Here is a 16,666-nt window from a genome sequence, read left to right as displayed (position 1 = left end):
TAAAATCCAGACGTGTCCCAATCGGGAGCCTCTTGGCTTCCTTGTCTTGAGGAAAATCACTGCCCCATCTGACAGCCGCTGTAGGTTTCTCAGCCAAGTCCAAGTAAAAGTGGGCCTGTTTGGGTTTGTTTGGGGGTGTGGGTGAGGAAGGTGACAGAGAGCAAACTGCTTGGGGGACTTCCTCTGAGGGCTGGAGAAGGAATTACCTGATGAAGATTTTTTTTTTTTTTGGCTGTGCTGGGTCTTCGTTGCTGTGCGCAGGCTCTATGGCACGTGGGCATCAGTTGTTGTGGCGCCCGGGCTTAGTTGCCCCGAGGCATGTGGGATCTTCCCAGACCAGGGCTCGAACCCGTGTTGCCTGCATTGGCAGGCGGATTCTTAACTACTGCGCCACCAGGGAAGTCCCTGATGACGATTATTAAAAGCATCCTTGGGTTTTGAGACCTTTGGACACCGGCTGGCGAGGAGGGGTCGTGTGCGGAAAGGACCTGGGAAGAGGCAGGAAGGTCCAGGCCTGGGCAGTGAGGACAGCAGGCCCGAGGGCCCCTTCCTCGGGGACGCCACCTCAATCTGGCCCACAGGGAGCTCTGAGCCTGTGGGACCCAAGAGACAGTTTGGTCTCACTGGGGAGCAAGGTGAGGACTTAGGAGCTTGGGGTCCAGTGAGGGAAATGCTCCCTTCCCCCAGCAGGACTTGGCTCTGGTCAGAACCACCCGGCGCCCAGGGGAAAGAGAACCTGTAAATTCTGGTTCTGCACATTTCCTTCCAGTGACCTCTGGCATCTTATTTTGACAGATCCACCGTTTGGGTTTCCTTCAGTTTGATTTGGTTTTGTTGTAGGGCCTGGTCGCCCTCCCCTCCTGTTTTGTCAGCGCCCCAGGGCCAGTTGCCCAGCGTGGGGATCATCGCCTCCCCAAAGGCCTCACCTGATGGACATTTCTAAATGAAATGCAGAGCCTAACGGACTTCCCTGGCGGTCCAGTGGTTAGGACTGCACTCGGCGCTTTCACTGCAGGGGGCATGGGTTCGATCCCTGGTCGGGGAACTAAGATCCCACAAGCCACGTGGCGTGGCCAAAAAAAGAAAGAAAGAGAGAAAGAAAGAAATGCAGAGTCCAAGACTCAAGAACAAAGGCTCCAAAGGCCAGCAGACCGGGCCGGGGTCCCTTGGTTGCCACCACTTCGCTGTGCAGCCTGGAGCAAGTGGTCTCACATTGTTGAAGCCTCGTTTCCTTGGGTGGGGGCAGAATTCTCGTACTAACCCTGACGGGCTGTTGTAGGATTAAATGAGATGCAGCCGAGGCGTTAAGCGCTGTTCCCGACACTCAGTAAATATCAGCTGCTCTTAACTCAGCGCTGTGGCTTTTTCCAGAAATCGCCCCCCATCCTTCTCTTTGTTTATTGGTATCTTTACAGATTTTCCCCGCTGCCAGGAAAATGCTGCTTTCCTCTCTTTTCTCCCCAGTATAAAAATGCTTTGAATTTGGAAGGGGTTGAGGTGCACATCACTTGTTTTCATCATCACAGCTGTAGTGTGGATGGATCAAATGTTAGAGCAGGACAGGAGTTTCTTTATCACATGCTGTAATTCTCCCCCACTCCATGTAAAAGTGAGTGAACGGGGCCCAGGCACAGCCCGTGGGAGCAGAGCTCTTCGTGTCCCCTCCTCCACGCCGCTCTCCCTCCTCCCCTGCTCATGCGGAGGGGACCCAGCTGGGACACGCCCAGGGCAATGTCCTGGACCCGGGCCCAGGTGCCAGAGGAGGGACCGAGGCTCCAGGACAAATCCGCCCCTGGCTCACTGAGCAGCCCACCTGGGCTGGATGTGACCCTACTTTGATCATGAGCTGACTCTCTGACAGGTGTCACCCGCAGGCAACGCATCCGTCGTTGAAAAGGCAGATCCCCATCAGACAGAGTGGGAGCCCCGAGCTAGTGCCCCAAACTCCCCTTGAAGGAGCATAGATGGGTCACACTGAGAAACCCATTGGGTTGAGCACCAGGGCTCAGGGGCTGCCCAGAGGTTTCCAACCCATTGCTCAAGGCAGAAATGCTGCGTGTTTACAGCCGCATTGACCATCGACTAAAAAGAATGTGCAGATGTTTCCAGAGGTGACCTGTCGTGTCCGCTTTGGACGTGTTCTGCTCCCTTCCCATCACTCCATGTTAACCATTGTGCTCACAGAGCGTTTCTTCCAGGCCCCAAACACCCAGCCCGAGAGGCAGGAAGCCCCCTGTTCATCTCTCAGATACCCTGCCAAGGTCATTGGTCTTAATTCCCTCTCTCCTCCTCTGAGGAGAACCCTCTGGTTCCATTGGATGAAAAAGGCCAATTTCTTATCTTAACGAAAGAGCCTCTAGCTTTTATGCACCAAGCCACGTGGGTACAAATGCCCAGCTGCCTGGCTCCTGCTTGGCCCGGCGTGTCTGCGCAGCTCAGGGAGCAGAAGCTGACGTGAGTTACAGCCCGAAGGAAAAAGGGCCACCAGTCCCAGCGCTTCCATGGGCAGAGACCTGGCAGGCGACGTTGTCGCCTGAGCCTGGAGCCCCGTTGTCACAGCCCTGTCGAGGCCTCACCCTGCTCAGCCCAGCCTCATGCCTCAGCCACTTTCTGAGCACCCACTGTGTCAGGTGCTGGGACGACCAAGGAACTCAGCCTTGCCCCCCGCGAGATGGACCCACGCCCAGGCAGGTGCGGTCCCCCAAGAGCTCCACCATCCTTGGAGCCGGGGCCTCGGTGCTCTGCCTGGGGCTGAGTTAGGACCCTGCCCTGTTCATTGCATCTGCTCTCGTGTTCCTATTTTGGGTCATTGAAGCAACTGCTGTAAACACGCACTTGGTGGTGGGGGAACCTGGGCTTTCCAGGGGCGACCCTGACCCCCAAGGGACCCTGCGTCCTGAGCACCGGGCACTGCAGGGCTTCACCACACAGCACTGCTTCCCACGCCTCTGGCACTCACCCTCCCTCAGTTGCGGCTCCCCTGGGCCCGGTCATCGGTTCTGCACACGCAGCCTGGGTCTGCCAGACTCTGGCCCCGGTGGAGGGTGCTCTCAGCACCCAAGCTCCGGGGCTGGTCCCTTCCAGCCAAGGAGACCGGCGCCCCATCCACTTAGCGCACCGTGTGTCTCATCACTTGTGAAACAGCAAAGGTGCAGCCCGTGGCCGGGGAGGTCAGTAGGCTTCTTCCAAAATGTGCGCACAATTATGAACCGTTTTCTTTGTAAGAAAGTACTTAAACCCACACTAAAACGTTATTAATCTTCCCTCAGTAGAGGACTAATTTAAGACTCATCAATAAGATGATACTATATTTTACCATTGATTTCCCCCCTCTTTTTCTTAAGTTGTATTAGAGAGACATAGTTCTTCTTCCAGCAAAATCCATTGATCCTCCTCAACGTAAATGTTTAAAGTTCAATTTAACATTTAGGGAGTAAAAGGTCTCCGAAGGGACTTGTAACCATTGATTTTGTGTCAGAGTTGAAGAGCTAAAGTTTAAAACACACCGATCCTCCTAGGTTACGAAAGCCTAGTATATATAGCCACATGGAACCATGCTTCTCTTACTGGAGTTTTTTTTCCCCCCCTTCTGCAGAGGTAACGATAAAAGCACTTAAAGAGAAAATCCGAGAATATGAACAGACTCTGAAGAACCAAGCCGAGACCATAGCTCTCGAAAAGGAACAAAAGTTACAAAATGATTTCGCAGAAAAGGAGAGGTGAGCACGTGTTGGGATCTGCACGCACTGACGTGCTGACATAATGTTTTACTTGTACACGTCACATCACAAGACAGTTTTTTTAAATGGACCTGTGAAATAAGCCCAGGTTGGAAACCAAAATCCTAGGGGCTCTAAGGCACAATTTTGTTTGAAAAACAAAGGTGTCCCTTGTTCTGTAATTTGTGAGATTGTGAGGTGACCTTGAGTGAAATGTACCAGTCTTTCCCGTTGGTGGATGGTGTCAGGTATGTCAAAGGGCGTGTCTTTCGGGGCCACATGGTGCCGGGGCTTAAGCACAAAGCGTGTGTGGTTGGCACATGGGGGTGGTACCCGAGGTAAGATGAGAAGGGTGGGACCGTCCCCTGCTGTGTGTCTTCTCTGGGAAGTCCAGGGCGATGCTGAGCTCCTGCTACCTTCTTAAGTGAATTTTGATATTTAACATCTCTTCTCCCTCTCTCTCTCTCTCACACACACACACAATATCTTTTTTTTTTTAATTTTTTTTGTCTCTTGCCTCGTTTCATTACCTCACAGTGCTTCATACATCAAGGAGTTAGTATCAGTAAACTATATTAATGCACCATCCAAGGGCTGTGAGTGTTAGGTTTCCGCTGGCCTGCCTCACCCAAAACTTTGCCACAAATAATGAGTTGCTTTTTCACTAGTGTGATGACTTAATGAAAGTTAGATTTCTTTTTTTTTTTTTTTTTTAATTTTTTTAAAAATTTATTTATTTATGGCTGTGTTGGGTCTTCGTTTCTGTGCGAGGGCTTTCTCTAGTTGCGGCAAGCGGGGGCCACTCTTCATCGCGGTGCACGGGCCTCTTCACTATCGCGGCCTCTCTTGTTGCGGAGCACAGGCTCCAGACGCGCAGGCTCAGTAATTGTGGCTCACGGGCCTAGTTGCTCCGCGGCATGTGGGATCTTCCCAGACCAGGGCTCGAACCCGTGTCCCCTGCATCGGCAGGCAGACTCTCAACCACTGCGCCACCAGGGAAGCCCGAAAGTTAGATTTCTTATAAAAACCATAGGAGTGTTGAACTTACCAATTCAAATTGCGTAAGTCAGGTCTCTCAGAACTCTGGTGAAGCTAAGGTTTAAAAATCTAAGCCTGTTACGAAGAAATGTGAGTCCATTAATGAGCGGCACTAAATGTCTGGTTACAAGTTAAGAGGCAGGCCCGGTGGTGGGGTTTTGTGGGTGTTTCCCGTGGACTTGGAATGCAGCTGCTCGGACTTCTATGAGGCAGGCTCCGTGGAGATCTCGGGCATCACCAAGGCCTCTCTGGGGCACCATTAAACTGGCTTCATTTAGAAAAGAAGAAGAATGCCCGCTACACTCATTGCCAGGCCCTCTCGAGATGTTGTCTCAGCAAGTGCTCGGGGTAGGCTTGCGGAGCAGACCATCTCATTTTACAGATTAGGCACCTGCCCGCACTCTCCCAGCGAGGCACCCAGAGGGGGGGGGCAGAGCCTGAGCCACCTCTGTGGCCCTGGCCTCCCTTTGCGCTGAGACTTGGCCTCCGAAAGCCCTCACTGCAGGACCAAAGCCAGTCCCTCGGGGTCAAGCCCAGATCTGCAGGGGATGCCACACCTACGCTGCTGGGAGAGCGGGGCTGGGTACAGCCCCTGGGAAGGAAGTGAGCCCCACAGAGTCGGGGCTCCGAAGGATGAGCGGATTCTTGACCCAGCAGATGTGGGACTGGCACTAAATGTGTCTCCTAGGAAAGCACTCTGTGCCCAAAGAGATTTCTCACCATATTACTGATAATTGAGGGGAGGGGGGAATGCAAGCCATTGAAATGCCTTGCCAACAAGAAATGGGTGCGTCAAAGAGGCCACCCCTAACGGGAACGTTATACAGCCTTTATAAAATAATAGTTTTGTTGACTTTGCAGTTACACCAGAAATGTATCCGGCATAATGCGAAGTGAAAAATTCATGATACTGAATTATAGACAGCGTGATTACATCTGCAGAGAGTAAACTTATGCATTACAAAAGTAGGGAAATAAATTTCTATAGGAATTTAGTATTATTAAGTTGACTTTTCAAACTAGGTAAAAGGATTGATTATATTAAAAGATGCAAATAACTGACCGCTGGGGGTGGGGGACGAAGCTAGATCTTTATCTCATTCTTTACACCAAAAAATTGAAATGGATTAGGATTTAAGTATTAATAATTAAATCATGTACATACTGGAAGAAAAGCTGGGCATTTACTTTGTTTTTAATAATTTTGGAGTGGAGAGATCTTTCTACACATAAAAGAAAAGTTATATAAATACAGCTGCCTAAAATTTCACACAGACTTTTGAAAACAAGTAACAGTGAACAACATTTTTAAACCATCAAAAAACTGGGAAGAAATATTTGCACCACATAAGAAAAAGGGCTAATTTTCTTTATAAACAAAGAACTCTTACAAATTAATAAGAAAAAAACCCAGCGCTACAAAAAATGGGTAAAGGAGTTGAGCAGACAGTTCATACAAAGAGAAATTCTCAGCTTTACTCCAGAGTAAAACTAAGTTTAATTTTATCCAGTGTTGGCACAGCAGAACACTCTCGAATGCTGTTGGCAAGAGTTTAAACTGGTGAGGCTTTTTGTTGGAAAGTTTCTCAATATCTATCAAAACAACAAAAACAGTTGCACATACCCTTTCACCACTGTAGTTCCTCTGTTAGAATTTTATCCAACAGATTCACTGTCAGAATTATGCACCAATACCTATGATGATCATTGCGGAATTGTTTAGTAGAAAGGGGTGATAAACCGTCTAAATGTCCATAGAGGCTTGGTTAAGTCAGTTGTTTAATAAGAATGAGGACAAACTATATATGCTGGGGTAGAACATTTCCACAGTATGGAGATAAGTGAAAAAGCTAGCTGCAGGATACCATGTGTGCTCTGATCCCTTTAGTATTAAAAGAAAGGGGCGGGGAGTGTTTATTACACTATAATATATCACATCTGAGTTTATATTATGCTACAGTATATTACATATTACATTGTATTTCTATACGTATAGAAAAATTCTAGGACTTCCCTGGTGGCGCAGTGGTTAATTAAGAATCCACCCACCAATGCAGGGGACACGGGTTCGACCCCTGATCCAGGAAGATCCCACATGCCACGGACCAACTAAGCCCGTGCGCCACAACTACTGAGCCTGCGCTCTAGAGCCCACGAGCCACAGCTACTGAGCCCACGAGCCACAGCTACTGAAGCCCGCGCACCTAGAGCCCGTGCTCCGCAACAAAAGAAGCCACTGCAGTGAGAAGCCCGCATACCACAACAAAGAGCTCGCCACAACTAGAGAAAGCCCGCACTCCCCAACAAAGACCCAACGCAGCCAAAAATAAAATAAATAAATAAATTTATTTAAAAAAAAAAAAAGAATGAGGAAGCCCTTTATTGTTTAAAAAAAAAAAAAGTAAAGAAAAATTCTAGGGAGCTACAAAAGAACTCTGAGGAGTGCCAGTGGAGCCAAGGGAAAGGACATTTTAACTTCCATGCTCTTATAGTATTTGTGGTGGTTGTTTTTTTTTTTTTAACGCAGAGCATTTATTAGTTTTATAATTGAAATATGTGCAAATGCAAGCAGTGCTTTTCCATAGATTTCCATAAATTTGGGTGCCTTTTTTAACTGTGCCATTTCCACTTTTCCGTATTCCCAGGTTTCTTCTTTATGAGAGCATGTGTTATATTCATATGATGTAAAAATAATAAGCTTATTTTTAGAGATTTTTCTGCCGATGAGGAGGAAGGAATGCTATTTATTGACCAGGGAATTCATTTGGAGATCATGGGAAATATAAATACGTGGAATGTGGCTGCAAACATTCCAAATGTCCCCATTAGGTATTAGAGTTGCATTTGCATTCCATTCCAACAGAAACGGAACAGCTGTCGAATCTCTTCAGTACATCCTTTATTCCAACAAATTCCTTCATTGTGTCAGCAAAATGTAAATGTATCATTCTTCTTGGGCTAACTTCAGGAAACAATGAGTGCATGATGATGATTTTTCTTCCTTTTTTTTTTTTTTTAAATATCTGGCATTTCAAGAACGAGCTACATTTAGGATAACCTTCTAGATCAGTTGCCTCACGTCAAGTCCCACAGGAAATACACCTCCCCTCGTGTGATGTGCGGGTACAAAGTCTGGGTGTTAAAGAACAAGGCATCAAGGCTCCTGGCATTACGAGTTGTAACCGGCCGCGAGCCTGTCACCAGCCGTGTGAAGATGGCTCATCGCCGTAGCTCCAGAACACACAAGATGTGTGAGTTGCTAAACAAGATGACCAATCTGGCTTCTTCCTCTTCCTTTTCAGAAAACTGCAGGAGACCCAGATGTCCACCACCTCAAAGCTGGAAGAAGCCGAACATAAAGTCCAAACTCTGCAAACAGGTGTGCTATTCTGCCTGCCGGTCAAGCTGCTACGGGCCAGTCTGACCTAGGGCAGGTTTTCTCCACCTCCCAGTCCCTCCAGGTCCCCTCTGACACCTGTCACCGCCGCCGCGGTGAACCTGGAGGAGGGGGGCAGCCCACGCCTCAGCGTGCCTCAGACCCCCTCCTCCACAGCTCCCCACCTCGACTGCATGAGTCACCCACACTGAGTCGTTCCTGTCGAGGTGGGAGGCTCTGAATCCCATTTGCATCACTGCCACAAGCCATCCTTTCTTCCTGCTCTTTTTCCAACAAACAAGTCTAAATCACCAAACTGTCAAGGGCTGACGTCTCGTTTGGAACAATAATGAGGGCAAAAAAAACCCTTATTTCTACCCTGTGAAGTTAAGGAGAACAGTAATAGCAGACCTTTAAAACTTTAGATGCCTAAAAAGGTTATGCTTAAGTTTTTATCGCTTCTTTGAACTTCTTTCTGCCTTTTTTCTTTTTGTTCTGAAAGCGAAATGGCACTATATATTTAATTTAAACGTGGGGAAAAACATCAGAAGACATCGTAGTCCAAGTTAAAAAAAAACACAAGTGACAGAGTGGGAGAAACTAATCCTAACAAATTCACAGTCAAACAATATCCAAAAAATATAAAGCTCACCTACAAATCAATAAAAATAGATAAACCGTCCAGGAGAACAATGGGCTAAGGATGAGAGCAGGCAGTTTGCGGAAGACATACGCGCGGCCAATACACATATGAAAAAATGTTAATTTTGAACAGGCGGGGAAATGCTAATTAAATCAGTAAAAGATTGTTTTGCCTGTCAGACTGTCGAATTTTTTTTTTTTAATTGATCATTTCCAGTGTTGGTGAAAGTATAGGAAAATAGTCACACTCTTAGTATTGACGTGAATGTAAATCGACTCTTGGGAGGCCAGCTGAGTGATATTGATCTGAAGTCGAAACACCCATGCTCTTTACCCAGCACCTTCCTTTCTAGGTGTCCTGACTCCCCGGGCATGTGGCAAGCCCTGTACAAGAGCTAAGTTGTTATTGTCATTGCCAATGTCCCAGCATGGAGAGATTTCCATATGTCTGCTAAGGGCAGAGGGCAAATCTCAGAAGATATTTGTATCATCCTATTTATGAAGGGGGAGGGGTGTGAAATATATATATACACACACACACATACACTTAAATATATATGCAATTAGGTATGGAAATATTTTTTAAATAGTGAAATTTATTTAAAAGCAGGAAACTTACACAATAAACTAGTAACAGTGGTTATCTCAGAAAAGGCGCATGGGATGAGGTGAGGTGGCAGTGGAAGGGGATTTTTCTGTTCCATGCTGTGTATACTTTTGTAATCTTTGCCTCCTTTGAAATGAGACTGTATTACATGTATACTTTTTCTTTCTGACTTAATGTGAACAATTAGTATATTATGGTTTTATGTCCTCTGCCTTTCAGCGCTGGAAAAAACTCGAACAGAATTATTTGACCTGAAAACCAAATATGATGAAGAAATTACCGCCAAGTAAGTCTCTGCCTGGCTCCCTCCATCGGCATGCATTTGGTCAGGTGTCATCCGATTTTGCTAATCCATGAAAGATTTCCCTGCCTCACCCTCCTGTTTATTGACTTTGCAAAGCGGTACGGGGTTTCGAAGATGCTTGGCCTCTGAGCTGCTGTAAGGAACAGGGTGTCGTTCCCATGACTTGCTTGCATCAGTTTAAAACCCAAGATGTGACAGTAAGCTCTATCTGGTGCTCTCAGAACAATCCTTCCAACTGAAACTTTTTTCCTCAATTATTGTGAACCCTGGCCACCACTGTGCCTTTTTCTAAGAAAGTTTGAAAAAGAGTCAGTGTAGAGAAGATGTGATACTTGGGACATTTTGTGGAGCTTGGTCTGTGCCAATGGCATCACCTTTCACCTGTGCCTTCACTCCCACACAGGTGTATTTGTTCAAATCCCACCTTATGGTGCTGGGCGTCCGCGTGCGGACACACCCAGAGGGGGCGTGTATCTTTGGGCAGGTGTATCACACGAGGGTCTTATGGGGAGGAAATCAGTGATGCACTCCGGGTACACTGTGGCTAGCCTACCCTCCACGCAGAACACCAGGAGGCAAGAGGTCATGTTGACGTAAATCAAGAAAGATGAAGGAGCAACAGATCATCCCTTGACAATGCCAGGCTAGAGTTGGAACTTTTTCCTGTCCCACCTCCCCCAGAAACCCATGCATCCCCAGCGCCCACCCCACCCCAGCCGTGACAGCTGTGTCTACAGTGAGAAGCGTCTCCTGCTGTGCTCACACCGGGCCTCAGGGGGCGCTGGCGAGTGGGGAGGGGGCTCTGAGCAGCGTCGCCCTCCTCCCCGGCGCCTGCTCCGTGTGGGGCCCTGGTACTCGGCATCCCTCAGCCCCATCACCTTTGCCCTTGGCCTTTGAGGTTGCTGCTGGGCCAGCTGCTCTCAGGGCACGTTGAGGGGGCAGTAGGGCGGCCCTTGACCTTTGCTCGGGGTTGTTTAGCAGCTTGAGATCTTGAGAGCCCAGCTACCCAGGTCTGGTGGTCAGAACCAGTTTTGATCATGAGCAGAGATCTTCTGCGCAAAGACTAAAGCATCCTGGTCCGTCTTGGCGACTCCGGCTGACTTGTTGGCATGTCTAATCCCGGGGGACCCCGCTGGATCGCTGTCCCCTCTCGGTGTGCTGAAATGAGACTTCAGGTGGTACAGAAAGAGCCGGTTCTAAGGTCCGGTGACCGTTACAATTGCGCTTTGAAAACTGGTGGTTCTGGTATTAACCCTTCCGACCCCGGGCATCACTGTCAATGGGCCGGCAGGCGTGCGTCTCCGCCCTCCCCTCTGAGCCCACAGCATGAGAATTCCTCACCTCCCAAGACGTACCCTCCGAGGCACCACGCCAGCTGCTGTCACCCTGGGGTTCCTCGGTGTCCGTGTCCGGGTTCCCTCTTCTGCCCGCGTGTCATCCTTGTTTTTCTACTATTTCCACCTGGACTTTATTCTACTATGTAGGTTGTTGTTCTCAGTAAATTTGATTTTTTAAAATTATAATGTTTTAGTCTGATACATAGCTCTAGCCTTAAGTTTATAGCATTTCTTTTCTAAAAGACTTTGATCTGAAGATGCTGTGCTAATTCCCTGATTCATTCACTCTTATCCACATCATCTTACTTGCTGACAAAATTCATGATGACTTTGGGAGTGATAAGTTGGATTATTTCATTAATTTCTGTTAATTTATTTTTGTTAAACCACACCTCTTTCTAAAAGGCATAGATACATCTTGCATATCTACAATCAACCAAAGTTGGCTTTATTATACACTTAAAAAAAACTTTTGTGAACCCAACCTCTAAGCCCGTCTAAGCCCATGGTTTTCAAACTGTGGGTCACAATCGTGAAGTCACTTTAGCGAGTGGCAACTGGCTAGTTGGGTAATAAATAGAACATAAAACAAAATAATGGAATAGAATAGAAAATGTCATGGCTCATGGCACACAGTAAAGTTAGGCATTGTTTTGTGACACTTTTGTTTAACTCGTGTGTAAATCGGAAAGTACAGAGTTATTGAGCCACAGCATAAAATGTAGTTCTTCCTGTGGATCTCAGTCAAAAACCATTTCGAAAGCTGCTGCTCAGAGACTGTCACCAAAGCTCAACTTCCAGAAGCCAGTGTCTCCCGCCGTGTTCCCTGCGTGCACAGGGGGGGAGGTGTACCTACTGCCTGGTGACACCAAGCATCTGCAGAAACTATTGGGAGTTGACAGCCTAGAATGCCACCTGTCATATGATGGCTAAGTACTGGGCCGTGGCTGAGAGTCACAACTTCCTACTTCCTTCTTGGGCTTCTAAAAAGCCACACAGAAAATTTGTGTCCATGTAATTGGTTTGCCTTAGGGGTTGAGGAAGCAATGGCACCGAGAACAGCCGTCTAGGAAGGACTTAACCTTCCCCAGCTCAGGGCTGTTGGTCTTCTCTAGGGAGGGCACGTGGCGGCCAGGAGTGCCTGGGAGACAGAAAGGGGGAGGAGGGGACATCTTGTCCCTGTCCCCACCCTCTCTCCCTGCCTCACTGTGCTCAGGGCCAGGGTGATGCTTGGGGATGATTCCCGTCTCTCAGCCAGCAAAGAGCTCAGTCACCCGCTCCCAGGTGATCCTGCTCCCTGGGAGGGGTCAGAGGTGCCTTGAGATGTCGGGATGATTTTCAGTCTTCAGTCTTGTCCTTAGTTACCGTTTATAGATGCAGGGACCCCGGGCTGTTCCTAAGCCGCCAGCTCTGTCATCTGACAGGTAAGATCATTAAATCTCGGGTCACCTGCATCAGCAGGGCTACCCAGGGGAGCACCAGAGGCCAGTCCTCCTGCCCCCAGACCTCTCCTTGAACTCTGAGCCCGCTGGCCTTTGATGAGAAGCGGTGGTGGTGGACAGGGGCTCAGGGAGAAATGTCTCTAGACTGTTTTCCGTCACATCAGTGTATCTTGAGTCCAGAAAGCTTCTTTTCCCTCCAGATCTAGATGAGTGAAAACCCACAGGTTACTTGCTCATTTTCACTGAACGGAGAATAAACGGAGAATAGAATCAAAAAGCACGGGGGTCAGTTGTTCTGTCACGTAAAATGCTTTGCCTCTGGGCTGTGGCTCTTGTTACCAACTGCTGACGGGGCCACGGGTGCTCTCGGGGTGTGTCCCCTCCTGTGATCGTAGCAGGAGGCCCTCGTCTCCTCCAGGGACAGGCGGGGAGGCAGAGGTGTGGCGTGCACGTGGGCGCAGAGAGAGCGAGCCTCATGGGCACGCCTCAGAGCCACTCGTCAGTGGCGCTCGCGTTCCTGGAGGCCTCCTCGGGGAGGATCGGCCGGGGGACGCGGGGAGAAAAGCTATTGCGAGCCAGCGTGACCCCTGCTGTGACGGAGGGGACGTACGTTAGCGCAGCACCTGTGCCGTCGGGGTGTCCACAGAAGACAGACAGCCCACTCTAGCTAGGTCGGTCAGAAGAGAGTTTAACGTGGGCACAGCGGGGACGAGGGAGACCAGCGGGGTCCGGGCACCCCGAGCGAGCACTGGCCGGGCCTCACCCCACCTCCGTTTGGAGGGGCCACCTGGAGAGGAGCTGTGGCCTCTGGGAGGCGACGGGGATCCCGGCAGCGCCAGCAACCCCTGACCTTACCCTCCTCCCCTCCCCGGCCAGGGGAGGAGCAGGGGGAGAGGGAGCTGGCGATGGGGATGGCGGGTCCCCAGCGCACACCACCCCACCCCGCTGGAGCCAGAGGAAAGGACTGTGGAGGAAGCCTTCCTGAAAGGGATGACCAGGGGTTTGAGGCCGAAGGACGAGCCGCGGTGAGGGGTTGCTAGAGGCAAAGGAGGAGCGCCGTCTGTGAAAACACCAGGCGGCGAGGCCGATCTCCTGGAGGACCAGCCCGAAGCTCCGGCGGGTGGATCTGCCAGGGCAGGTGGGCATGGTGGGCGCAGGGGCCGGACGGAGGCTCGGACGGGGATCGGCATTTCCCCAATAGAAATGGACGGCTACCACAGGGCAGCCTAGGGCCAGACCCTTACTGTAAATGGTTCCCAGAGTAAGTAAGCCACAAAACGCGTAGAGAATGGCCCGAGATAATAATTGCTACTTTCTTTTAACTTCGGAGACAATCACTTCGATCTTGGAGATCCCACACAGAGCTGCCCCCTCCGCATTCCTCCCCCCTTTCATTTTCTGGGAAAGGTCTGTCACTTTACCATCTGCTTCAGGCCCGACTGACGTATACTGTCTTAGACTAGACAGCTTTTCATTAATACATACGAATATAAGCCCGCCAGGGGCAAATCTCACAAATGGTCTTAAAACATTTCAAAACAATGTATCTTCTCCCTTCGAAAGGAGGGCTTTTAAAAAATGTGTTGACAGAAAATGCAGGAAGGGGATGGGAAGGTGGGCTTTGAGTGGATTGCCGGGGTCCGCTGCTCACCTTCTGTGTGTCCCTGGATAAGCTAATTGACCTCCGTGACTCTCTTTTCTCACCTGTACAATGGGCATAATAGTAGTCAGGACGCTGGGCGGCTGTGGAGAGTAATGAGGAGGTGGGTGTGCAGCGCCCAGCACGGTGACAGCCGTGGTCACTGTCACTAATCGCTGTCACCTATTCTGTTGTCAACGAGTAGAGGCTGTTCCCGACAAGCTTGCCCTGGGCTCGGGTGCATGCGTTTCTGAAATTAGACGGGCCTGAACGGCCTCGTCTCCACAGGAGGTTGGAAGAGCCCACGTCGCCTGTCCATCCCTGGGAGATGTCACTGGGGTGACCATCCCCGCCCCCACTTGGGACCGAAGCCTGCAGGTCGAAGGCAGCGAGGCCGTCGGGAGCCCCCGTTGACTGGGTGCAGCCCTCGGCCTGCGTCAGCTGGACCGGCCCGGCTGGCTGTGGCGGGTACAGCAGCAGGAAAGTTTTCCATGTGTAGGCTTGAAGCGAAATGTAATTAGCCTTTATGTGCAGAACAAGGCCTCATTGATGAATACAGCTGGTCTTTGTTTTGTCCTGTCATTGAGAGTGGGAGGTAAAGTGCTCTTCTTCATGTTTATTAATGCAAGGTCCCTTAGACAAATGGCAAGCACAGTTTACTATTTGTTGGAACATCGGGGGGCTTGCCAAAACAGTTGCTGTGGAAGAGGATTGCAGGGTTTCAGATTATAGCCATTTCTGGGTTAAATAAATGAATTATTCCTCAGCTTTTTTTTTTTAAGTTAAAAACGTACGTCCTCCTCAGCTGGTCAGGCTGTGTACAGATCTTCTGCCTTCTCTTAGCAAATAGAGATTTAGCACCCCGCACTTGACACTAACTTGGAGATTCTAGCAAAGTCGAACAGGTTGGATTTTAAGATTTCAGTGGTTCCCCGGGTTGGCCTTGGAGGAGGGCAGACCGCTTTTTGGGCCCCGGGAGAGAGGCCTGGACAGCTCCCCCTGCCCCCCGACTCCACGCCTGTCTCCTGCAGCTGTTCGCTTGTAGTTGGGCTTAGGTGGCCGCTGCCCACGTTGGGAGGAATGTTGCCCTCCCAACCAAGATACCAGCATTCTGGACGAAAGTGCAGGAAGTCCCATTTTCGCTCAAGTCCACGGCCACCTCTTTGCTCTGTCCCCCGGAGTCCTGGTTGCAGAAGCAGCTTCAGTTGTAACACACACAGTCAGCTTATTACATTCCTCTTGACTTGTGGGCGGAGGCCCTGAGCCTCTGATGAAAGAAAATATTGAATTGCACTGAAATGCTGCATTTTTTATAGCTAATGTTAGTCTTAGAAGAATTTGCACCTCCCAAACCTTTCCTGCCGGTAAAATTCATATTTCTTAAGGTTACTCATGTTGTATTCCTTGCCTATATGCTTTTTAAAAAGAACCACATCGTATGCACACATACTTACATAGTACATTACAAAAGAGACGTTTATGAGGAACTTCACTTGGGTTCATTTTAGAGTATTTACTCTCTAGCGTGTATATAAACCAGTGTATAATCACAAAATGCATTATGCTCTGAGAAAGCAGAAAACTCCCAGGCGAGCTTGGCTTAGGGCTTTATTGAAATTGTTTAAGGGAGCCTGTACCCTGCACCCCATGTTTTGGAGGTAGGGGATGCCTGTGTCCCAGAAATGGGCGTGGAGGACCTCAAACGAGATTCGAAAATGTGAGGATGCCCACAGTCGAAGACTCGACGGGAACCAAGACCGTCCGAGCATCCGGGTCACTCTGGACTATGTCACGGCACCTTCTTGCATGATACCTTGTTTATTCTCTCCAGCAGTCATGGAGGAAGTGCTTGTTGTGTTCATTGCATAGACAAGGAAACAGTCCTGGGAACACAGAGGCAGGCCTCAAATCCAGTCCTTTGGACTCAAGATCCAGTGCTCTCTGCACTCCCACCGTGGCCTAGAAAGTCTCTTCCTGTGCTGTCTTCAAAGGGCTGCGTTACCGAGTGCTGGCTCACCGGGTGACCGGCCTTCTTGAAGGGTTTCACGTCTTCTCTCCCTGCCCACGAGCCCCATGGTGTGTACCCTCGCAGACCGATTTCTCTTTTATTTATTTTTTTTACAGTTCCACATGCAGGACTCAGGAAACTGGGCCAGGTAGAGCTCAGTAAGCGGAATACTCACGTTAGACAATTTGTGCTTCCCCTGACTGAATTTGAAAAGACCAACCTCAGTGTCCGGAAATGGAGTCTCCCTGCTGTACCTTTAAGAATGTAACATTTTCTGTTTCCTGGCTTTTTGATGAGTCATCAATTTCCAGTACGGGTTGCTGTAATTATCCTGGTCAGATTAATTTCCCTAAAAATAGAGAAGCAGCTACTTTGATGGTTTCGAGGGGATGGGCTTGAATAAAGAAACCCCTGTCCCTTAAACCTGAGAGAGAAATCAAACTTGCTGGGAACAAATGATGCCTTTTTTTCCCCATACCTTATCTGCAAAAGGGTGTGTGCATTTTGTAGAATTCCTGGGATTTTCCCTCTCTGTCCAAGCATTTTGCTTCACA

At 49.2% G+C, this 16,666-nt stretch overlaps 1 protein-coding gene across 9 annotated transcripts in view; it reads left to right on the top strand.

Moving 5' to 3' along the window:
- CUX1 (cut like homeobox 1) overlaps positions 1 to 16,666 on the top strand; it is a 371,808-nt gene that overhangs the window by 229,750 nt on the left and 125,392 nt on the right. For all 9 annotated transcript variants that reach the window (XM_059898031.1, XM_059898030.1, XM_059898029.1 and 6 more), the window contains exons 6-8: positions 3,596 to 3,719; positions 8,060 to 8,136; positions 9,602 to 9,668. In XM_059898031.1, the coding sequence (XP_059754014.1) occupies positions 3,596 to 3,719; positions 8,060 to 8,136; positions 9,602 to 9,668 (268 nt within the window). The remainder of the gene's footprint in view (positions 1 to 3,595; positions 3,720 to 8,059; positions 8,137 to 9,601; positions 9,669 to 16,666) is intronic.

This window comes from Balaenoptera ricei, chromosome 15 (genome assembly GCF_028023285.1).
Source record: "Balaenoptera ricei isolate mBalRic1 chromosome 15, mBalRic1.hap2, whole genome shotgun sequence".
In the NCBI taxonomy this organism is placed as follows: Eukaryota; Metazoa; Chordata; class Mammalia; order Artiodactyla; family Balaenopteridae; genus Balaenoptera; species Balaenoptera ricei.
Note: the sequence above shows the minus strand (reverse complement) of the source record. Positions and strands in the feature narration are given on the sequence as shown.